The sequence below is a fragment of the Scomber japonicus genome, chromosome 2, assembly GCF_027409825.1.
Source record: "Scomber japonicus isolate fScoJap1 chromosome 2, fScoJap1.pri, whole genome shotgun sequence".
In the NCBI taxonomy this organism is placed as follows: Eukaryota; Metazoa; Chordata; class Actinopteri; order Scombriformes; family Scombridae; genus Scomber; species Scomber japonicus.
The window spans coordinates 37086142-37111066 of NC_070579.1; the positions used below are offsets into that span (position 1 = coordinate 37086142).

General features: G+C 41.9%; 1 protein-coding gene across 1 annotated transcript in view; it reads right to left on the minus strand.

Moving 5' to 3' along the window:
- Positions 1-24925, minus strand: part of LOC128366913 (mucin-5AC-like) — a 66997-nt gene that overhangs the window by 25546 nt on the left and 16526 nt on the right. Inside the window, exons 2-7 of the mRNA XM_053327676.1 lie at positions 17363-19035; positions 16838-17263; positions 14517-14748; positions 8207-8428; positions 4390-4635; positions 2245-2415 (exon numbers count right to left, since the gene is read on the minus strand). Coding sequence (XP_053183651.1) covers positions 2245-2415; positions 4390-4635; positions 8207-8428; positions 14517-14748; positions 16838-17263; positions 17363-18565 — 2500 coding nt within the window. The 5' untranslated portion in view covers positions 18566-19035. The remainder of the gene's footprint in view (positions 1-2244; positions 2416-4389; positions 4636-8206; positions 8429-14516; positions 14749-16837; positions 17264-17362; positions 19036-24925) is intronic.

The following is a 24925-nucleotide window of genomic DNA, read 5'->3' on the forward strand; positions in this document are numbered from 1 at the left end:
CCAGGAATGACCAGCGAAAAAGCTTTTGATAAGTTGTCATCTCCAATGTCTCAAGATGACTCTGTGTGAATTTGAAGTGGATGGGATGGAATCTGTAGGACTAGTGCGTTCAAATATGAGGCCTGGAAATGACCAAAAAAATCACCAAAATATAGCATTTTTCCCAAGATGGCCGACTTCCTGTTGGACTTAGGGTATGGGTCCAAATGGCGTTTTTGTGCGTCTGGAGATGATACATAAACCTACCGAGTTTCATTCTTCTGTGTCTATCGGGAAGGCTGAGGTGCAATTTTGAAATATTCAAGGGGGCGCTATTGAGCCGTGTAGCCACGCCCATCCCATTGAAGTATATAGGATGTGAAATGAACCCACTCCAGACGTGTGTGTTGAGTTTCGTTACCGTGGAGGCATCCTTTGCCTCTGAAAACTGTAATCGTATTTTCATGGCGTTGAATGTGTTGTCATGGCAACGGTATTTGATGATGCGTCACGAGTTGCAGAATGTAGCATCACCAAGGTCTTATGTCTCAGCTGAGTCAATTTCAGGTGGAAATACTTAAGATTATGGGAGTAATTAATGAACAAATGACGCAAGTGACTTCCTGTTGCCAGTAGGTGGCGCTATGACTGTCACTAAATATGAGACTGTACATGTGTTCAGACCAGGACGCTGAACAAGCATATTAAATTTGTAAAAGCTCAGACCATGTGGAGTCAAGTTATGAGGGTTTGAAATTTCATGGCGAAGCATCGAAATTCGCCGCGTCACCACGGCAACCAGGAATGACGTGGGAAAAAGCTTTTGATAACTTTTCATCTCCAATGTCTCAAGATGACTCTGTGTGAATTTGAAGTGGATGGTATGAAATCTCTAGGAGTAGTGCGTTCAAATATGATGCCACAATTTGCATTAAAATCAATATTTTGATTCAAAATGGCCGACTTCCTGTTGGTGTTAGGGTATGTGTCCAAGAGACTTTTTGGTGCGTCTTAACATGATGAACATGTGTACCAAGTTTCGTTTCTCTATGTCAATCTGTCACGAGGGGCTCGCTTTTATTGATTTTGTAGGGGGCGCTAGAGAGCCATTTTGACACGCCCATTTGTGCAGACCATAAAATATCGAAATTTTCGCCGGGTCTGGCTTGCGTGCAAACTTTGGTGACTTTTGCGGCACGTTCAGGGGGGCAAAAAGGCCGTCGTTGTGAGAGAAAAAGAAGAAGAATAATAATCATGGCAAAAACAATAGGGCTTCGCGCTGGTCAGCGCTCGGGCCCTAATAATCATGGCAAAAACAATAGGGCTTCGCGCTGGTCAGCGCTCGGGCCCTAATAAAAAGAAAGAGAATAATCATGGCAAAACCAATAGGGCTTCGCGCTGGTCAGCGCTCGGGCCCTAATTATGTTTGTATAAGCTTCCAGGGTGTGAGCTGTAGTCAGTCCCAATGTGTGTTTGTGTGTGCAGCGCAGTAAACATCCAGTAGGGTGCTTAGGGATTAATAACATCTCATGTCACTTAAAAAAAAAAAAAAAAAGAAAAAAGTTGTACTCATTCAAACTGAAACATACACAACTCAGATCAAAAGGTGGTAAAAAGTTGGAATTGCAAAGATAGTGACTGCCACACCAGGCTTGTCAAATACATAAATATGGTTGCTACCAAATTAGAAAAGCTCCATAATGAAACTGAAGCTTCTTGAACAGCACTTGCATGTCAAGGGTTTTTTTCCATGTGAGCTTCATGTGAAACTAGAACAAAGAAGAATGTTACAATATTTGCTTTAAAAAGGCAGATTAATTACAGAAGGTGAAAAGGTCATTTTTGAGAAGCCCTTAACCAGAAGTGTTTCCAATGACACACAGATTTGATTCAGCCCCTGGTTTAACATGCCTCAGAAGGTTTTAGATTTGTAGCCTTAGTTTAAAGAAATGATTAAGCCAGACAATCTATTGCCTACCAAGGGTAACAATCTAAAACACTATTGGCATCAAAAGAGGAATATCATTTCAACCCTTGTATAAGGTCACAGCCAAAGCTGGTGCTAGTGCCAAATAAACAGAGGGCAGCCACATGTTAAAATTTGGCACAGAACGCAGTGCTGTTCTATAAAAATACCCTCAGAATAACAGAAAAAATAAGTTAACTGCTAACTGGTGACCTTAGTTCAACACTGTTTATGCTGCACATCATGTTTGCCCTTGTAGCTACTGCCACACACACACACAGCCTCACACACTTCCTCACCTGAGCCGTTCAGTCGACTGAGTCTCGCTGAGCCACATCGTTGCAGGGGATACTGGGATGCCACCTGCTTCGTCGGCCCCTGATTGGCAGTGGAAGGCGTCTTTGCTGCCGTTTGATTGGCGGCGGCTGTCTTGGCTGTGATGTGGCTGGTGACTGACGGGGCTTTTAAACCTGTGGAGTAGACACAGAAGAAGTCAAAGCCCATGGTGGACACTTGTGTTTCGCTCGCAGGCCAGATGCTGATGCTAGAACTTTCCGGTTGAACTTAATGCAGTTGGAATTGTGGAAAAACTATGATAGAAGCCAGATTATGACTGTTCTATCTTCTTCTTCCTCTGTTTGTTCTCCTTCACTCATCACTCTCTAAATGTTGAACAGCTAACTGCTCAGCTGGAGTTATAATTTCTCTCTCTCCCTCTCAGTTCCTCCTGTTCCCGGTCTAATAGGATCACATATATTATCCAGTCGCTGACCCAGACGGGATAGACCTATTGTTTGTCTATTAGTTTTGTTGTTTCTCTCCTCCTGTGAGTAGAAATGGGATTGAAGTAGTGTGTGTTACAAAGCTTTAACCTGCTGACTCATACTTATTGTAGTTAGGAGAGAAGTTGCAGAGACCTTTGTACCTTTAACAGTTCTATTCTCTTTCTCAGACTAACACTTTTGAATAGTATCCAGCTGTAAAGTCTTCCCTGTTACTCAAACAACTAGATGAAGCATTAAATAAATACTTTATTACCTTTGGAACAAAACAAAAATGTAGAAAAAGGAAGAATGAACTACCTAAAAACAAATCTTTTTTTTTAAAGTCACTATATCCATTAAAAATACAGCAAAAAAAGTTTAAATGGGTTTTAATTTACATGTTCTTCAGAAATATGCCTCTACACTGGATCCATCCTACAAAACCCTTACAACTTAGGTTTAGTTGTTCATTAACTTGTCTTGTTGATGATTTTATTCTGCTAAACAAAGAGCTTTTCTTTTTCCACTTCTCTTGCTTTCTTGTTCATTAGCTCGACTTTGCCTGGTGTCGCAAGCTTGCCGAATTAGCAACGTTGCTGTGAATGACAATAATGGCGCTTTTCCACTACACAGTTCCAGCATGACGCGACTCGCCTACTCAACGTGGGTGGGGTCGTCATAGCACGGCTCGGCGAAACTGCTGTGACTTCGTTTTATACAAACACATAAACAATGGAGGACATGGAGGCAGTGGTGTACTTGCTGCTGTATGTGGCTTTCTGTCACACACAAAGCAACAACACTGAGCCATATGGCTGTTTCGCTGTTGCTGGTATTTAAAAATGTCGGGTTTGATTCTTGTGTGGGACGGCTCATGACTCTTCCAGCGACAACTCTTCTGACCAATCAGTGGACAGCAGTCTGTTGACGTCACATATAGTATCGGCTCGGCTCGCTTGAAACCTCAGCAGAGCAGGTACTAAAAGTGCCATAAGTAAATCCTATTGTCAGTTACACATTGACAGAGAGGGCAGCACTTTCCTTACTGGTCCCTCTCGCTTACATTTTCTTACAGTGATAAGCTCACTGAAAGACATACACTGTCTCAAATCACATATAACGCTAACTTGCTAACGTTAGCTTATTTTTCTTAAAATAAACTATTTACAGTGCAGAAAAGGGGTACGTTTAACGCTAGCTTATGGATGCTAGCTAATTGCCATTTCCGGTAGTGGGCAACAGAAGGGTTTGAGAGTTGAGGGACAACACTAACCTGACGAAATTTGCGCACTACATAAGTACCGAGTGTACACTGTACTGACAATTTCATGTTGAAACAGAGCAGCACTTTTCTCAATGTTTCATCTCACTTACATGTTCTTACCACGATAAGCTAACTGAAAAACATACGCTGTGTCTCAAATGTCGTGTAACGTGCTTGCTAATGCTAGCTTACTAACGCTAACCTGCTAATGAGCTAATAGCCATTTCCGGTAAGTGCGCAATGACAGCTGTCACACTAATCTGTTGAAATTTGCGCACTACACAACTAAGTACAGCGTATACAGTGTCATGTAATGGACACGGAACAGCCTCCTTCTCTGGTCCCAAATAAGAAATAAATGAACAGTTCTGACATCAAAACTTTGGCTGAACATGTAAAAACAATCACACGCTCACCTGTAGTTGTGGTCCTGGCTTGCAACGACAGAGCTCTGCTCCGCATTGCAGGAGGCTTTGGAGCAGCAGTATTAGCACTAAGTGTGTCACTGGGAGCACTGGGAGCACTGGTGCAGGGGCCGGCTGTGCTGCTTGAGCTGGTGAGTTTTGCCACGCACTGGCTGCCCACAGGAAGAGTGCTTCTGCTGGGCCGCTCATCTAGCTTGGTCCCTGTTGGTACTGGAGCTCCAGGAGATGATAGAGGGGCTGAAAGAGAGAAGAAGCAGGAGTTATTTAAATACTAATGATTTATATGAATTGTTGAGTGAAACTGTTAAGTGGAAGCTTTTTTTCTTTTTTTTGTAACAGAGGAAACAACATTTAGCAAGTTCAACACCAGACTTTAATCATGAACAAATCTTTCCTTTATATTACAGTACTAACAAAAAGCTCAGTGTTAGACATAAACATTAAGCCCCCACAGGGAATTTCTGTCATTATGTAGAGATAAGATTAGGGGGTTGAAGCCCCTTAATGGCTGCCCAGCATAAACTTATCTGAGGCAGTTTTGCCCCATTTGTACCAAGGCGAGACTATAGAAATGAAAGCATGGGGGTTTTATCAGATGTGTGTGTGTGTGTGTGTGTGTGTGTGTGTGTGTTGTTGGGGGCAGGGTATTGAGCTGGGAGACTTAAAGTTGTCAACAACTCATTTGTCTGAGGAAATGACTCCAGACATCTGTGATGTTAATCAGAGATTTTTGGACCACCATCATATCTGTTCCAGGTGTGTCTGGGTCTGTGTGTGTACTTAAGGATGTGTGTGATGTTGATCTACAAGAACGACTGTGTAAATGTAAACGTGTGTGTGTCCATCACCCTGTTCACACTCACTGTATCCTCTTGTGATTTTATGTGGTTAGATGAAGCAGATAAAAATGGAGTGTAAATGCAACCAAAACACACCACAGGATATAGTGGTTTCACACAGACCTCAGCAGTGTTCAGCTAACAAACAGCAGACAGGAGGAAGTTCTCTTGTTGTGTGCTCTGGCAGCCTTGTGACATTATTTGTATGTATCCTCTGCAGTTATAAAAACTGAGCCAGACATGCAATATTCATGTAGCACTGCATGACACAGAGGAGCAGATAAAGGCTGTGTGAATATGTTCTATGTACATCTGACCATTTCCATACCAAAAAATAAAATACTGTGTTCAGTTTCTGCTGCATGATTTTTTTCTGAACACTCATAGACAAATTGTATTTTCCACTGAAAACCATGAGAATAATTATAAATTCTAGGTGAAATCACATCAAAATGTCATCAACTATTTAATCAATGATCAACCAAACTGTATTATATCAAAGGTGGATGGATTTAAGATGACTAACATACTGGTCTACTCCAGGTTTCCACACACATGTACAATCCTTCTAACTGTGTGGAGGTGTACTACACTGACGCAACTAAATACAGATCCTTAACATTACCATGGGAACCAGGCATCTCAAATACGATCTGGTTACCATAACAACCTGGTGATGTGATGCAGCAACTGTGATGTGATGTGCGAGAAGGAGAAGAAAGGAAAAACCTGTGAAGCTGAAGTCTCACTTTTCTCTACATTTAACTACAAAAAGAATGTTAAATATTTCTGTGTGACAACTCATCTTAACTCAAGGTTACTAGATTACTTACTAGCTTTTTTTCTGAGCCTTTTGACCACATGTAACAGACTTTTTTTGGTGGGGAAGGTGGGAGTTTATAAGGGGTTGGTTGAGACTATGAGATCTCTGCCACAGAAGAGAAGCATTAGGAGGAACATTTATCTAATCCTAAATATATACAATCAAATATTAGAAATACTCAAATATGGGACAGTTTTTAAAAAAAATCTCTGTACTTCTTCATTGCAAGCTTTTGAAACATAAACATGTACTCACTTTTTGTCACCCTCCTTCCGCCTCTTCTAATTAAGTTGCCACATTTATTCATTTGTCAGAGTCTAGAGTCGCTCCTCACTCTGACTTGTGTTGTTGCTTTGCTTCATATTCACACTGATTTCATTAAGTCTTATTTTTGTCTTTGTTGTATAATAGAAGTTAGACAGCAGCACAAAACTAAAGTCTTACTAATACAAAGTCTAAATTAAAACGTTCATCTCCAAAACATCTCCAGGCTCTCAGAGAACTAACACGTTGTGTTGCCATGGTAACAGTACAAAAATCTGATGAGTGAACAGAGAATTGATGGATTTTTCCAACTATTTTCCATTAAAATATACTTATTGCTTTTATATTCACACTGTTTATCTGCTGGAGTGAACAACCAACTGTAGCTGGAACTCAAACAGCTGTGAATAATTTACCCAGAATACACTGCAAATTAGTAGACCATTGAAACATTGGTACCCCTGCTTCATTTCTCTCTGAATCATTGCTCTGTCCCACATTTTACACAATAAAGCAATTACAAAAAGCTTGAGTCAAAGTAACATGTTTTCTCCATCAGGGCAGAGTTTAAGATTCCAGCTGTCTCAGACCAGGTCCAACAGGTTGGCAAATAATTCTTCTCTCACGCTCTCAAACTGTCATAATGAGTCAGCTCGTCCGTATACAATAGGTGAGTATGATGATGTTGAGGTGGATGTGCATTGTTTTGTGTGGTTTGTTCTGCAGATTTTCATAAAGATGTTTCATGGATTTTATTATGTCTATCTGTTTAAGACAAATATCCACTTTGGGAACAATAAAGTTACAGTTGAACATCATTGAAAAGTGTTGAATCTGGAAACTAAGTCTAAAAACTGATGTGAACTTTTCTGCAGCTGCTGGACACAGTAACTTGCCAAACACAGTCTACATTCAGCCTTTATCTTCAGCATAAACACAATATACTAAACAATAAAAAGAGTCCAGGAATATAGAGTACATTACAGAGATACAGTGTTTTGTTAACAGTTAGTGTAAGGTAGATTTGTTCTTGAAAGAATGTCAATGGATGACAATAGACACACGCACACACCAAGCCTGTGATGTACAATTATTTATCTTAACTATATCCTAATTTAATCATGTGTACAAGTACAAGAAAACAAACTGTTCACTAGATTAAAAAAAAAAAAAACTCCAAAAAAGGCTCCATCTATGTCCTGGGTGTGGATCACACACACACACACACACACATTCACACACCGTCTGTGCTCTGAATCCTAACCAGATGTGCTCCTTGACCTCCACAAAAGGAAGAGGGGATATGACTGTGCACTTAAGATACACACACACTCTCTGTCTTACACACACGCAAACACACAGAATCCCTGGGGCGAGCAGCGGTGATGGAGGCGTGATCAGTGAGGCAGGAACTGATCATATATTTCACTCTAACAGCCTGTTTGTACAAGAGTGTCAGTACACTTTTAGCTGCTGATTTTATATACTGGATATGAATGTGTGTGTGTGTGTGTGTGTGTGTGTGTGCGTGTGTATAAAGTCCCTTTCAGCTGTGTGCGGTGAGAATGCAAATGTCTGAATCACCTGGACATTAAATGGACTTCAACCTGCCAGCTCCTGAGTGCAAATTCCATGTAATGTCCTTGGGTGTGTGCGTGTGTGTGTGTGTGTGTGTGTGCGTGTGCGTGTGCATGTGTGTGTGCGTGTGTGTGAGAAACTCAAACTGTCAGTGGAAAGAGAAGGAAGTGAAGTCACCACTGAGAGGGAAACCACACCAAAGAAAACCATCTCTGGGGATTCAGTGTATGTGTGTGTGTGTGTGTGTGTGTGAGAGGAACAAAGCTCATCTGAACACACACACACACACACCCCATCACCTCACCTTTGCTCGTGGCTCCATTGTTCTCGTTGCTTCCCAGAGACGAGGAGCTGAGGCTGGTTGGTAATCCTTTCACAGGAAGCTTTGATGTAGCGGGTGCAGCAGGTCGTCCGACAGACCCGGACGGTGGCTGCTGATTGGCTGCTGATTTGGCGTTGGATGCTGCGAGGCCCAAGGAAGCCAATGCAGATGCTCGCTCTGCGGCGGTGCGAGGTTTGGGGATACCTGAGAGAGAGAGAGAACGAAAAGCATGAATTGGTGTTATAAATCATTACAGGCTCAACACACGCACGCGCACGCGCACACGCACGCACACACACGCACGCACACGCACGCACACACACACACGCACACACACGCACGCACACACACACACACACCTCTGGCAATTCACATTTGATCCAAAACACTGACCTCGTCACTTAACTTTAAGCACATAACACACCTGAACTTCAAGCTACAGTTGAAAGACAGAATATGATGCCAGCTTGTGTGTGTGTGTGTGTGTGTGTGTGTGTGTGTGTGTGTGTGTGTGTGTGTTACTGACTTGTTTTGTTTTAGAGTGTCAAAAAAAACAAAACTGCTTTTTATGCAGCGGAAAAAAGAGAAAGAGAGAGAGAAAGCAGCAGTGGCTATTTTCTGATTGTTTCATGGCAGGTACATTTAAATAAGTAAGTCTCCTGTGCAGTTAAAGCTTTGTGTACATTAGTTTAATGTGTACACACAGAAGTAAACCGTCCTACATTTTCAACAACCTATAATAAAACACTTAAGAGACCAACAAAACGCTCATTTTCCATCCTGTACTGAATGGCTCTTTTGTTGGTACCCAGAGAGCTGTATGGTTATGGAAATGTAAAACACGTCGTCTCAAACTCTCATCATTTTTGTGGACTGAATCACACATTCTTTCCTAAGAGCAAAAAAGGAGAGTGAGTTCCCCCCTCTGAGAGCTATGATGCCTTCCTCTTCACACCGAACCAGGGACATGAGATGCTAGAAAGTGAGAGAGAGAGAGTGAGGCATTGTGTGTGTGTGTGTGTGTGTGTGTGCGCAAGTGAATGAGCCAGCAGGTTTGAGTGGGTGAGGTAAGAACAAAAAGGACTTCAACAAAAAGGAGAAGAACAAAACTGTGTTGAATAAATGGAGATCTCTACTTCACTTTTAACTGATGAGAACACACTAAATGATTTCATGCGTCCGTCATGCAGATCCACAACCTGCTATACCTCTGATGTGTGTCTGTCTGGCATAAAGCGATGGTTCGGCGTAATTTCGACCTAGCGTAATATGCACAATGAGGTCTATCTAATCAGCGCCTCAGCCCTTTTTTTTCATTTGGTCGCAAAATAGTGGAGGTAGAGCCATCAGCTGAATGTCTTAGTACAGGCACTAACAGGACCACCAGTGTATCTGGTAAATGACCCCACTAATAATGTCTGGATTGTTATCAAACTTCTACAACTTACTGCTAAAGCTGTAAACATCGTTGAAATATCACGCGATCACTGAAATACCGTGTGGTCTCGCGAGACACCCACACAGCACATCTAGAGATCTGTGCGTGATCGCGTGATATCTTGACGATGTTTCCAGCTCTAGCAGTAGCAGCAGAGTAAAAGCCATCAGGTAAGTGTTTATTTTAATAAACTCCTGGTGTACTTACAAACTTTTCAATGCATGGATTTATGAGTAAAGACCCTATTTGTACTACTGTAGAAGTTTGATAACAATCCAGGCATTATTAGTGGGGTCATTTACCAGATACACTGGTGGTCCCGTTAGTGCCTGTACTAAGACATTCAGCTGATGGCTCTACCGCCATTATTTTGCGACCAAATGAAAATAAACGGCTGAGGTGGTGTTTAGATAGACCTCATGGTGCATATGATGCTAGGTCGAAATTACGCTGAACCATTGCTTTAAGTAAAAACAAGCTGTACAATCAGCGTATTTAAAATTTCATTCAGGAATCAGTCGGTATTCTGGGATAAGCAGACACTGTGACGCGTTACAGTTTGACGACTAAATATATTCACATAGGAACAGGACTGAGCCGGTCGTCTGCAGTGACAGCACCCTAAATCACAGCTCTATCTGAAGCATGAGAATGCATCTTGTCTAATATTAGATATGTAGTGACTCCATGTCTATTCTCAAAGCTGACGTGATGACTACAATGTATAAGTTGGGATATACAATAAGTTATCCTCCTTCTTTTTGGACTCTAAAATCACACATATAAGCAGACTTATTCATTCATGAATTCATACTGCTTATTGCTTTAATTTTTTCTACTATTTCTATCCTTTTTTTTCTTGCTGCACTGTGACAACCTCATTCATCAACACAGATCATTAAAGTTTCATTCAAAACTTCACAGATTTTCTCTCAAACGTTGATCTATTCTGGCAAAAGGAGAAAAAAAAGAGACACAGAAAGGCTCACAAAGAATTGTGGTAAAAAAGAAAAAAGAAAAAAAAGACGATTGGGTTGTTATAAAGAGAAGGGGAAAGGGTTTACATGTGTTCACCACAATTACATTACCTCACATTAACACACACACACACACACACACACACACACACACACACACACACACACACACATACACACACACACACAGACACAGAGAGAGTCTCTGTTGATGAAGGTAGAGCAGCAGTAAAAGTTGTACTGCGACTCGAAGCCAGCAGGAACATGGAAACATCTGGCTCCGTTTGGTTTCAGTTCGGATTGAAAACGCCGGCCAGAGGAAAACAGCTGGATTGTGTTACCTAAGAAATCAATGTTTGGTAAGAGCTGGCTCGCTATGGATGTGCCTCGTGCTTACTGTTGATACACAAAGACACACATGTACGCATTATAAAAAAAAAAAAAGACAACTGCTTGTCGATGCTATTCAGGACCTTTAAGTGCCTGCATTCCTTCTGCCGGCCCTGACTTTAACCTCATTTTAAACCATAAACTCTAAACCAGCACCTGAGTTTAAAGAATCAGGCAGCTGACCGACACTTAGAATGCAAGAAAGTGACTATTTCACAACAGCGCTGTATGCTTATTGTTTGTCTTCTGAGTTTATTTTTCCGACAAGCGGAGCTCGTAAATGCTTCTCAACAGCTGGTTCTCAAATGTCAGCGGTCGGAGCCGTCAGGCACATGAACACAATAACAAGACTGTGATTATTCAAGCAGCTCAAACGCATTAATGGAACATCCACATGAATACAAAAAAAGGGAGCTTAATATTCAGTGCGATGCTGATTTCATTCAGCATTTCAAAAGCCAAGTTATCAATTATTTGATCATATTCAGAAAAGGCTGCACTCATTCACTCTATTCTGTTTGTGGATCATAATATTTGGTAGGCCTGTCTCAATAATTATCGACTTATCGTGCAATATCGTAATTATCAGCATCATCATATGATACATCGACATGACTTTGATCATTTTTTTGAACTTAGTATTGCCACACTTCACATTAGCAGCTATGAGGCTATTCATGTCACATTGGCTAAACAAGTAGTGTCCTCCATTCCTCACTGTGTACGTCCTGAGTGGAAACTGCAGAAGAATTAAAAAAGGTAAATAAGTCTATAAAATAATTTTCAAATGACAATAATATTGTTTATCACGATTATTTATGAGACAATATATCGTCCAACAAAAGTAGTTATGGTGACAGGTCTAACACTTGGTATGATCATTAGTGGGACAAACTGCCTCAATCTATTGATCTCCTGCTCTGAGGATATCAGCCCCCCCGCTACCTACAATGACAGTGTAATGTGCAACATGGCTAGTGCTGTCACTCAACACTTCACTGCTGTGACCCGTCTGTTTTGACTGTTCCTGCTTTCCTCCCTTCCTTCCTTCCTTCCTTCCTTCCTCCTTCCTTCTTTCCTTCCTCCATCCCCTTTTCTTCTCTTCCCTCCTTCTCTCTTTCTTTCTTCCCCCCTCCCTTCCTCTTTTCCTTTCTCCCTCCCTCCCTCCTTCTTTCTTTCCTTTCATCCTTTCCTTCCTTCCTCCCTCCCTCCTTCTTTCCTCCCTTCCTTCTTTCTTTCCTTTCATCCTTTCCTTCCTTCCTCCCTCCCTCCTTCTTTCCTCCCTTCCTTCCTTCCTTCTGTCCTTCCTCCTTCTCTCTTTCTTTCCTTCCTCTCTCTTTCATCCCTTCCTTCTTTCCTTCCTCTCTCTTTCATCCCTTCCTTCTTTCCTTCCTCTCTCTTTCATCCATCCCTTCCTTCTTTCCTTCCTCTCTCTTTCATCCCTTCCTTCTTTCCTTCCTCTCTCTTTCATCCCTCCCTTCTTTCCTTCCTCTCTCTTTCATCCCTCCCTTCCTTCCTCCCTTCCTTCCTTCCTTCCTTCTTTCCTCCCCCCTACCTTACTTCCTTCCTTCTTTCCTTTCATCCCTTCCTTCCTCCCTCCCTTCTTTCCTTTCATCCCTTCCTTCCTCCCTCCTTTCCTTCCTTCCTTCCTTCCTTCCTTCCTTGACTCAAGGACAACAGGAGGGTTAAGAGTGAAAGCATGAATCAGCAGTGTGAGCAGGAGCAGGGTGACAGCTAAACACTAACCTGTTTACTGCAGAGCGTCGCAATCTGTATCTCATCCCTTCACAGATAAGTAAACCGAGGAGATAATCTGCCGTACTGGAGGGGGCCGTAGCTCTAAAGTGAGACCTGACCCCAAACCGACCCCTCCATGCATGATGTGGGCTGCTCAGATTGCTGTCATTTTTTGGGAGACTTTCTTTCCATCTTACGAGGAGATTTAACTATAAAGAGATTAAACCTGAAAATGTGAAAAAGATTTGTAAATCATCTGGTCAGTACTAAATTCAGAATGGCCCACGCGCTCAAAAGGACCCATTGATGGCAGGTCTTAGACTGAGGTCGAGAGGCATCCGTTTGTTCCTGCGTATCAGCAAAGAGGACAGACAAGCTTTTGTCCATCAGAATGTGACCTTTATGAGGAGAAAAGATCTGTCTGTTTTTTACACACATACACACACACACACACACACACACACACACACACACAAATACATTCACCCACAAACAAACACACAATATGCACATAAGCATTTTCCGCTATGTAAATGACACACTGCAGCTCAGTGATTATGAAAAACAAGGGTCAAGTTACAAAGCCACAGACACACACACACACACACACACACACACATACACACACACACAAACAGAGAAGAGTGGAATTACAAGCTACTGGACACCAGACATGGGACACCGTGTTTAAGTTGAGTGTTTCAACAGCGTCTCATCACCAGCAGCATAGACAATACATGTTTGCACACACACACACAGTGAATGCAACAATATCAGGATGTGACTGACATGACGCCAACAGTCCTCTCCATTTCACCGTTCAACACAAATCCCTTTGTTGGTACACACACACACACATAAAGTGGCAGACAGGAAACAGCAGCTTGAAATACCCTGCAGTAAAAAAAAAAAGAGAGAGAGAAAAAGAGGAGAAAAACAACAAAAAGAGAATGACGGAGAAAAAGGAGGAGGGGGGGGGGAATGAACGAGAAAAATGTTACCCATGTGTTCTTTAACTTCCTCTGAAGACAAACAGGGAAGTCGAGGGTGCAATTAGTATGTGCACACAAACACACACACACACAGTCTAAGTGTCCAGTTATAGCTGGTGAACTGTAGTATAAATACAGACACAGATTAAAGATAAAGATTTAAAGGCAGAGTTCTGGTCTTATGCAACACTGCAGTTGTAATGCATTTGAGCAGGAGGCAACACACACACATACACACACATACACACTTACAGTAGACATTAACAGAACATGCCTGTCCATCAGCAACTTGCTCACTTGTATGTGACTAAGTGTGGAAATGGCACAACGGTGTGTGTTAGGGCCTGCCAAAACACTGGATGTGTGGTGTGTGTGTGTGGTGTGTAGTGGTATGTGGAAGGCATTTTAACTCCCAGCCCTGCAGTGTCAGCCTGCTCATTTCCTGAGTCTGCTGCAGACACGAACCAGAGGTTTTCTTCCATCACACACACACACACACACACACACACACACACACACACACACACACACACTGACTGACACATGAGTCGGCATGCCTGGAAGACAGAGAGAGAAAGTCTTCACGCTGAGAAGTTGAGAAGTTGAGAAGTGTCTTGCCGTGTGGTGCACGTGCAGTGTGCCGTTGTGTGTTTACGTTTTAATTTTCATGAGGTAAATGTGTGCGTGCTGAAATAGCTTGTGTGTGTGTGTTTGTGTGTGTGTGTCTTTCTACATAAAGACACACAATGTTGACTCACCCTGACTCTGACTGAAGCTCAGTCTCGCTCTCATTGGAGATCCACCCCCGGCACTTTGTCCACCCTCTCCCAGCTTGGAGACATCAGTCTGGGCTTGCCTTGGCCCAGCGCTCCCCTGTCCTGGAGGTCCGGTCCCTGTGCCTGGAGGTGGAGCCGGTTCCGAGGGCCCCCTATCCGCTCTGGTGCCTCTCGCCTGTTGCCTGGCATTGGGCCCCAGCTTGGAGGAGACTTTCTGTAGGAAGAGCTGACGTTTAGTGACGGAGTCCCAGCCGAGGGGCCCCAGCTCGGAGCTGCGCACCGAGACCATGGTGTTAGCCATTCCCCGCTCGGAGTCAGAAATGTGGACAGAGGGAAGCAAGGGAGGCAGCGAAGGAGCAGAGGGGAGGAGTGAGGGAGAGTGTGTTGAGATAGAGGGGGAGGAGAAAAAGAGAGAGAGAAGGAAAGAGGGGGAGGAGGGAAAATTGGGAGTGTGCTGCAACCACAAGAGGGGTAAAAAAAAAAAAGAAGAAAAAAAAAGTTGCTATTGTGTTGTACATTCCCCATGAGAATCCAGGCTCTGACCAGGCCAATTTTTTTCTCTCTTCTCACCCCCCCCCCCCCCGACTCTATAAACACCGGCACACATGGAGTGAGTTTGTGGACGAGGGTCTGGCGTCTGTCTCTGTCTTTTCAAGAGGAAAGGCTCAACTTATAGAAGCTGTTCTCAGTTGTCATTGCTCAGCTATTTGTGCTAACAGAGCAGTTCAGGGTCTTTGGGGGAAGTGAGGAAAAAATGTTGTTTCTGTCAGATTTCTTGTACTACACACGGAGAACACGGATCCATTTCTACACATTCTCTCGACACATTATTCACGAGTCCAATCATCCGTCGGCTTGGGAAACTGCAAAGATGAAGACATTTGCTGATAAAATCCCTGATGTGTGAGGTGTCACCTTCACCTCCTAACCCACAAATCGCAGAGCAGCAAACATAAAGCTTATTGGTAGAGATGAAATGCTTCAGAGTGTTCTTGTAGTTTATAGCTTCCTCGACCTTTCAGCTGAGCCAAGAGGCTGAGTCCACGGATTATTGAAGCATACCAATACACTAAATCATGTGCTGACATGCTGGCTGGCAGCTCCACTGATGTTTGGTGATATTAAATGATCCAGGGTTGAGAGTGAAGGTTTATGCCTAGATGTAGAACTATATTTTGAATATCAATAAAATGAATGGTTTAGTTTAAGTTGGCCGCCACATTGACATCTAAACACATGCAACATCATATACTGAGCCACTGTCACTGTGACGGTCATATCATCATAAATTGGTTTTCTTGATCCTAACTTCTTTAAAACGTCATTGTCTGACCTTAATCACAACCTTTCAGAATAAAGGTCAATACACAGAAATCATCTCATTTCCATGCAGTTTTGGCACATATATGTCTGTAATGTACATGTACAGGTTTCTGTGTGTGTGTGTGTGTGTGTGTGTGTGTAGCACAGCTGACGTGTTTTAAACACACCCTGTGCTTAGACCCCCGAGGCTGCCTATGAGAGTATATGCTAGGGCAGGTTTTAAACCTGTCACTGTCTCGCTCAATCTTTTAAAAACACATACCAAAGAAAGAGCACACATACTGTACACCCACCACTCCCTCATTTAAAAACACTCTGCACTCTTTTTAAAATCACTCTGACTTTGTCTCCCATGAATGCAAATGTAAACAACAACAACAACAACAACAACAACAACAACAACACCACTGCTGAGGGCATCACTAAAGCTCACTGCCATTTGAATAATAAAAGAAGTCGATTTGCATCAGACCATTATTATTTATTTATTTTTCAGGCTAAAAAATATAATTTACATGATTATAGCATCCTACCTACCTCTGACCTGCAAATGTTAATGACAATGTTTAGCTGCATGGTAGGCGCCTTCAGCACATTCCATCTAACTTCCAGGTAGCTGCAAAACCAGAACTCAGATATTTGTAACAACTTGAGCTCATGTTAAAATAATAATCATGCTGGAGAATATTTGTGTGTGCAATTATACATACCTAACAGACCCAATAAACCCAATGACCTCCCCACACACAGTAAACTACAAGGTTCAATTGTCAATGATATGTTATAGCTGATGGCAACACTTTGTCTATTTCATAATGGCTATGTTGCATAACCTACGTCTCAAGTCAGATCAGTTTCCGGGTTTTTGTTGGCATTTGAATGCGAAATGACATAATTTTTCATATGTCATCTGTGACTTAAGACGCAAGCCTAAAGCAGAGGAGCTTTAAATATACTCAGATCAGGATCATAGTACTCACCCGGCTATGGTTCCTTGGTTTCTCCACAGCTGGCTCTGTCAATAAGGCCTCTCCAGTACCATCCCTTTGATCCTCCACAGGCTCTTCACCAGCAGCTCCACTTGGATGTTTAGTTTCCACAGTATCAGACACCTCCTGGACAACCTTCGTGGGTGTGTCCTGGCGTCCTTCCTCAGCCACCTCGGAGCCCAGTGAGCTGGTGGAGGTCGAACGCATTCGAGTGACGGCTGCAGTCTTCTTCTCTAGCCGAGCAGAGTCATTGGCTGCCGTTTTGTGGCTAGTTTTGAGGTTACAGTTCCTTCCTTTGATGGGTCTCAGCACAGCCACTTTCATTGGAGATAACCTTTGTCTTTTAACCCCATCGTTAGCCTGTACTTCTTCCTTCCTAGGAACAGCTTTCTTTCCATTAGCTGGAGCAGATTTGTTCTGCTGAGAAGAAGAGAGAGGCTTAGAATTACAAATGTTGCAGTAAAGACAACTGTACAATGTTTGATACATGTAAGCTGTTCAGTGATAGTACATTACCTGGCCTTGAGGTTTTGGTGGGGACGGGGTGGAACGAGACCCAACTTTAGCCTTGACATTCTTTAGGTCGACTTTGGAAAATCTCTTTGCCTCAAAACTGGAGGTTTTGACGGCTGTGGAGGCAGCAGTCTTGGGGGCAGTTGAAGTCACAGTGGCTGGTTTGGTTTTTGCTGCTCTGGCTGGCTGACTGGTATTGGACTGGGTGGGTTTGGAGTTCACTTCATATCTTTCAGCTTCCTCAGGCAGAGAAACTGTGACTTCTTTAGCATCTTGAACTGGATTGGTAGAAGAAGGAGTAGAAGATGATATCTGGGTGGGTTCGCTAAGGTCCTCAGAAGCAGAAGGCTCTGTCTGACCTTCCCCAGGTGAATCCAGAGGACAGGTAACCTCGGCCCCTTCTAACACCTGCTCTGAACTCTTTTCATTGGCTACGCTCACAGCTACCAACCCCTCTGTCTGAAAGTCAGATGGTGGAGTAGAGTCACTTGGGTTCAACAGGCCTCCGCTGGACTCGCTGGTTGAGCTTGTGAGGGTTACGCTGGTTCTCCTTTGCACATCCACATCAGAGCACACTGACAGAAACAAAGCTTCCTCTTCATCGTCATCTTCAGGGATTTCTGTTGCATCCGAGTCAGGTGTTGAGGAGCCATGTCTTTTCCCATTACTGCTTCTACTGCTGAGCTCATCATTATTACCATGACCACCACCATGTGTCGTCAAGGACAAGGCCAGTGTCAGGTTGTCGTTCCAGGAGTCTTGGTGGTATTCGCTGCTGTTGGCGTCCAGGTAAACAGACGTTGCCGTTGAGTTGTCGTTGGATTCTGACAGCTCGGCCGCTGTTTGCATCATTCCCACTGAGACATCGTCATCATTGTCATCTTGTTTGCTTTCCTCCTCTGGTGACCATTTTGAAATGACAACCTCTGTCATTTTGTCTGTTTTGGTCATCACTGTCGTCGTCAGGGTGACCTCAAGCATGTCATAGTCCAGCGGGCTGTCAGTCCGGCCACCGCTGAGGCTGCTCAGACTCCGCAATGACTCAGGAGACAACTCCCCCAGACAGGAGGAGGAAGAGGAGGATGACGAAGAGGAAATTGGGAAAGCATTCCCGTTGTGGTCTCCTGCACTGTGGAGAGGAAGTGTCATGCTAGACCCGCTCTTCCCCCCCACAGAGAAGATCTCACTAGGCTCCGAAACACTCATGTTTGGGTATGGGAGGCTGAGAGTCTGTCACTTTATACAATGTTATAACTTTCTTCTGATCTACGATGAACAGGGTTTTATTTCTCCATTAGTTCTGGTTGAGGAAAAAAGACTAACGCTCTTTACAGAAACAATAATTTGAGCTTTATTCCAGAACCTTTAGAAATACTTTATAATGAGATTTGATAGAATGTCCAATCCATTCTCCATAGAGCAGAATTGGCAGTTTTTCTATTTATGTTCCCATAATATATCTTTAGTATGTCACAGAGTTGCAATCCATCCACCTTTATATTTAAACAGAGCACACAAAAGCTGCTGTATTTCCAAAAGGACTGAAGGTCATTGCTTCCTTGTCAAATGCAGGACTGTAATTTAGAAAAGTATCCACTAACGGGTCCCAGGACTGATCCCTCTGTCCTAATTGAAGGCAAGACGCAACATTTTTGGGACTCTGTTGTTCAAAACATCTGAAAAATAGCAAAAGAAAGGAAAAATAAATGTTAAAAATGAGTACATTTAATAAAACACCAACATGACAACATCAATGAATGGACTTGTGTCACTTCTACAGTCCTTGTCACTGGGTGGCAGCACATTGTGAAACAAATTCTGCCATCTGCTGGTTCCCTATTAGATCATATCAAGCTTGTTGCAATGAATCTTGGCATTTGGTTTGATATTAATTTATTAAGTTTTGAGCAGCACACCACAAAGCTTGTGCAGTCATGTATTTATTATCTTAGAAATAACTTTTACACAGAGACAGAGAGAAATCATTAATCTATTAAAAATCTACTGATTGACTCCAAGACTACAAAACTCAGTTGCCAGGCTTTTAACCAGAACCAAGTGATCACATCACTCCTGTTTCAGCCTTTTCACCTCCTAGTATGTTTTAGAATTAATTTTCAGATCTTAAAGATTACTTTTATGACTTTTCATGGCCTCCCTCCCCGCTTTGTCTCTAAGTACTGCACAAACTAGTATGTACTTTGAGATACTCGGGCAGAGGTCTTTTATCTGTTCCAGAGGCCTGGCTGAAAACTAAAGGGTACAGAGTGTCTGCACTCTGTACCCCGAGGAAATCAGGTCAACTGAGTCACTGATTTCTTGTAAGTCTCTTCTTCTGTTAGAACCTTTCCTGATTTTACTTGAGTTTTAATTTTCTTTGAACTGCTTGTTTCTTTCTACACTGAACTGGTTTTAATACACTAAATAGATTTTTAAAAACCTTATGATTTTATGATCCGTTTTATTTTGCTGGCTTTTTGAAGCACTTTGTAATGTGGATTTTATGTGGAGTGTTATACAAACAAAGATCATCATTATTATCATCATCACCATCACCATCATCATCATCATCATCCTGATTTAGCCCCAAACATGGTAAACAAGAACACATACTGAAAACATCACGTCACCATTCTGTACAAACTTCATTCATTTTGCCCAAATTGCTCGGACTGTAAAGCAAAGGGATAGAATCACACAAAAGCTGTGAGAGGAGAAAATGAGAGTGTGAATAAATATGATGAAGAGTACAGAACATGTTTTATACTGCATATTTCATACATCTAGCAATGGCTCCACTTTGATATTTGTTTTAAATTTGCACAATGTTAACTGAATAAATACCAATTACATACATACAGACTTTTAGCTGGTATTTCATAGTTCAGTAAATAGTCTGAATTGTAAATGACACCTGTAATTCATAGAAATCCAGACTCCCGATCCCATTTCCACAGTCACACGGCAAATGTTTAACCTCACTTTAATATACACGTTTAAAACATTTTTAAATTACTGTAGCTTTTCTATTACTTTTGTTCAAATTCTATCTGTTGAATTGTTATTCTGTTTGTTGATAAGAAAAACCATCGCCTGCACACTGATATACAAGCAGAAGTGACTCCATGTTGCCCTCTGCAGGCTAAAACTAAGAACTAATATTTAATGCATTACTGACGCGACTGCAAGGCTGGTGACACACAGACTGGAACAAACTTCTGAAGGTGTCAGTTTGACAGCTTTAGAAATCCACGTGAAAGGCTGTGAACACTTGTCACATCGGATCAAACCCGTTTTGCAAGTGATGTACTCAGTGTGACAGCCAAAATCTTCATCGCCAGAAGATACAAAACCACAAACATATATTCACTAATTCAGTGTCAAATGACCAGCACCATAAAGTCAACTGATGACATCATCTACTGAAACCTTCATACTCTGATTTCCAGCTTTACAAAATCAGTGACACCAGCAAATAAACCAGTCCAACCAAATTATCTTTAGACTGTTTCTTTCAAATTGGACGATGTGAGCAAAGAGAGTCCTATCAAGTTTGTCCACAAACACTGTTGGCATGCAAAGACTTAGATTGACACATGCTGTATGTGTGTGGCTGCCTGTGTGTGTGTATGTGTATGTGGGTCAGGGACAAAGAGAAAAGGGAGAAGCAGCTATATAAAGGCGATCAGATCCAGGACGGTGTCCCGTCTCCATTATCCAGTAATGACAGCAGGGCCCCTGGGCGACACGGGAGAGTCGACTCACTTCCAGGTAGACAGACAGAGAAGGAGGCGCACAGTTAGAGCCTTCAACTTCTCAGGAAACCAACCGTAACCTCACTGACACAGGATCTGTGAAACCTTTCTGTTTCGGAGGAGCAGAGTTACCTGTAACAAGCTTAGATGACATCAACCACTTACAATCATTTCTTTTCATCTGAGTGAGTCTCTTAGTCGCTGCAGAGGTTGTAAACCACTGTATCTTTCTTTATCAGGATCTAAAAGCACTAAAATGCGTCATATTACTGAAAAAGAAGCAAAAATGTTGGTGTCACAAAAAGACACACAAAAAGTTTTTTCTACATTAAAGCAGTGTACAAGTGGCTGGAACCACATAGAATATAGAATACAATAGGTGGACAGCATAACAACACCTTGGCAAAAGTCAGCATCCTTGCTACAGGAGTCCTACAGTTGACCTCTGCACTAATCAATAATCTATGAGTGACAGTTGGAGCAAATCAGAGAGTGACAGAGAGTCTGACTCGGTGTGATAATCAAACTGTCCTGTCTCCTCACAGGCTTGATTACAAGGTTTACACAAGCAGCACATTCAGTAACACAAGAAGTATTTCTCTTAGAGTGACTGTATGTTTCATGATGCTGCTTATAAGAAGACAGCTTGAGTACGTCACACTATGAAGCAGGCCTGAGACAAAAAGGGTTGACTCACAGTTTTCTAGATGAGCATCAGATATGTGGTATTCTGAGATAGATGTGGTGAATTCAGCTCGGTTTAATCAAATATACATTAAAGCTGTGACTCGACTCACTCACTGATGGCCTACTGCTTCATCTCCGCTCTGTCTGAGAGCAGCCAAACAACCAGCCTGAGTCACTGTCGGCCATTAAAGATGCAGCAGATTCATCGGAGGAGCTCGGATCGTGCCGAGAATCTAGTGGGAAAATCTGTCGGGCCTTCAGTCTTGGAGTTGAACCTTTGGAACGCACTTTCATTGTCAAATACAACAGTCAGCGGTAACAGACAGTGGACTAATGCTAATGCTTCTAACATTTACTTAGCTGTGCAGCAACATCTCTCCTGGTGGTTTTTCTGACATATTTGAAAATAGCATTAAAGCCATATGACAAAGTATATATCCAAATACTCATCACATTTAGCCATTCATTGTTAGAATACTTTCTCTTGTTCAATATCCCCCCCAAAATCAAGGTACTTTCATGTAAGACATAGAAAAGCAGCAAATCCTCATATTTGACAACCTGGAAACACAAAATTAACTGTCCTCTTAACTTAAAAAAATATATTACTTATCATCTACATTTTCTGTTGACCAACTAATTACTACAGCTCTTATTATGCCTGTCACAATAATGATCGACTTATCGTACAATAAAGTAATTATTGACATCATCATGTCTACATATGGACTTATCGTATGATACATGGACATGACCTTTGACCTCAATATTGCCACACTTCACATTAGCAGCTAAGAGTCTATTCATGTCACATTGGTTAAGCTAGTAGTGTCCTCCATTCAACACTGTGATGTCCTGAGTGGAGACTGCAGAAGAATTAAAAGGTAAATAACTCTTTCTTAAACCCAATTATAATGGCTGTGTGTGTTTTTAGTGTAGCACCCCTCTCCAATCCCACCCCCGACGCCCCGTGCACTATTATATTATCATTATATCAGTGGTATGAAATGATCTTCAGATGACAATATCATCATTTATCACGATTATTTCTGAGACAAAATATCGTCCAACAGAAGTAGTTATCATGTCAGACCTAGCTCTTATTTGGATATAATATGTCTGATTAGCTCTAAAAGGTATTTCAACCAGCAGTATATCAAGTTCAAACTCATTAAATTAGTTGCTCTGAACAACTAGTCTGGATAATACTCATCATACTGATCATAAATCAAGACTAGTTAGCATTGAACTGTAAAAGCACACCAACGAGCCCTGGCCCAAACATTTCATCTGCTAGGGGTGGGGGTTTTTTCAAATGCGGTCCAACTCCAGCACACCAGGGGATCGGACTTGAAAAGGAGACAGCACTGCCCTCTGGCATCCACTGGACCATTTACAACTGACTAAGAGCATTGCTATTCAAAATCACATCTTGATAGAAGTTCATCTAATTTTGCTCTTTATGGGTTTCTTGACTTTTAATCTTGTTCTCTGCCATCATCTTTTTGAAACTTCTTTAAAATTCATTCTCATATTCATTCTCACAATACTAAACAGGTTGTCTATCTTTACCTTGCACCTTATGGAACTAACCATGGTCATCAGCTGTCGTAGTGTACAGATATAAAATGCCACATTACACAAAGTTTTGATGATAAGAAATTATTTCTTTCTTTTCTGATGCAGACTGAACCTTCTGTTCATTTTGAGGGTTTTCTATTGGTTTATACATCATGCTACTATATATATGTGCACATAATAAACTGACTCTGCACTCCAACAATATTCCTCTTTTATCATACAGAGAGGATGAACAGAGTCAGACACACAGTGAAGGAGTGTCCTACATTAGAGTCAGGCAGAGTGAGCGGCCCACTATCTTTGACATGAAGCCTAGAAAAACTAAAATGACTCTTACTCAACTCAACTGCCCTCCACCAACCACTCGCCTCATCCGCTCCTGTTAGAATCAGTTTCACCATCGGCCTCACTGTGACTGTGTGTGTGTGTGCGCGCACGTGTGTGTTTGAAGTGAATAAATAGGGCTAATCCACAAGTTTAATGACTATTGTTGAAGGCTTGATCCCTGCTATGCATTAAGACACGCTTGTCAAGCAGGTTAAAGCCCAGAGCTGGATGGAGCAGAAGAAGAAGAAACCGAAGAGGAAGAGAGTGACATGAATGAACACAAGATTAAAGAGGCACTACTCTGCAATTACGAGAGGCCTAATAAAGAGTAGGCGTAGGAAACTGTTCAGTAACAGTATAATAATACATTTAACAACAGCTGGGCATTTTAATCCTGTTTGACAAACTCAATAGATATGCAAACCAATTCAATATCGGCTGATAGTATCGTTAAATAATATATAAATAATATCGGTCTGGCTCAAGTCATGAGAAGACAAAATCATAATAATAAAGAAAATGAACTCTATGGGATGTTAATGCTTTTAGTACAACTAACTTTTTATTTATCTAAAATGCACAAAAATATTAAAGCCTGTAATAAATACATCAACTGAGTTTTAAAAAAAGGACCAGTGTGTAAACTGTAGTGGCTGATTGCAACCAAATGAATAGAAATGAAATGAAATATTCACAAGAGCTCACAGGTGCCCCATTTCCAAAAAAGGGTGTGTTTCATTTCACTGTTATTATGTATTTAACACCCTGCAGATTTCATGTTACATTATATTCCCCTGAAGCTTTGAAGGAGGTGTTTGTTTTGTTCAAGGGGACAGCCCTCAGCTTTAGCTGCAGAACAAAAAGTCATGATACAAATCATTATACACCGAGGTAAAATACATCAAGCCTGAGGTTTCCTTACTTATTACAGTTACATAACAGCATGCAACATAAAGGTGATGGAATGGAAACCAAGTCAAGAGGCCAGAAAGACTAATAGCACAACAACTATTTTAACACATGAATCTGAGTCTAATTTCAGTTGTTAACTTCCACTTCCTCACACTCTCGCCCTTTCATCCCACTTTCCTTTCTCCAGTGACCTGAGAGGACCACAGCACTTTAACCAGCCTTTATAGTCACTTAGCAGCTGTGCTCCACCATCACTCTCTTACCTTTCAAAGGCTCATTCAGGAACAACATCCACAGTCGTCAG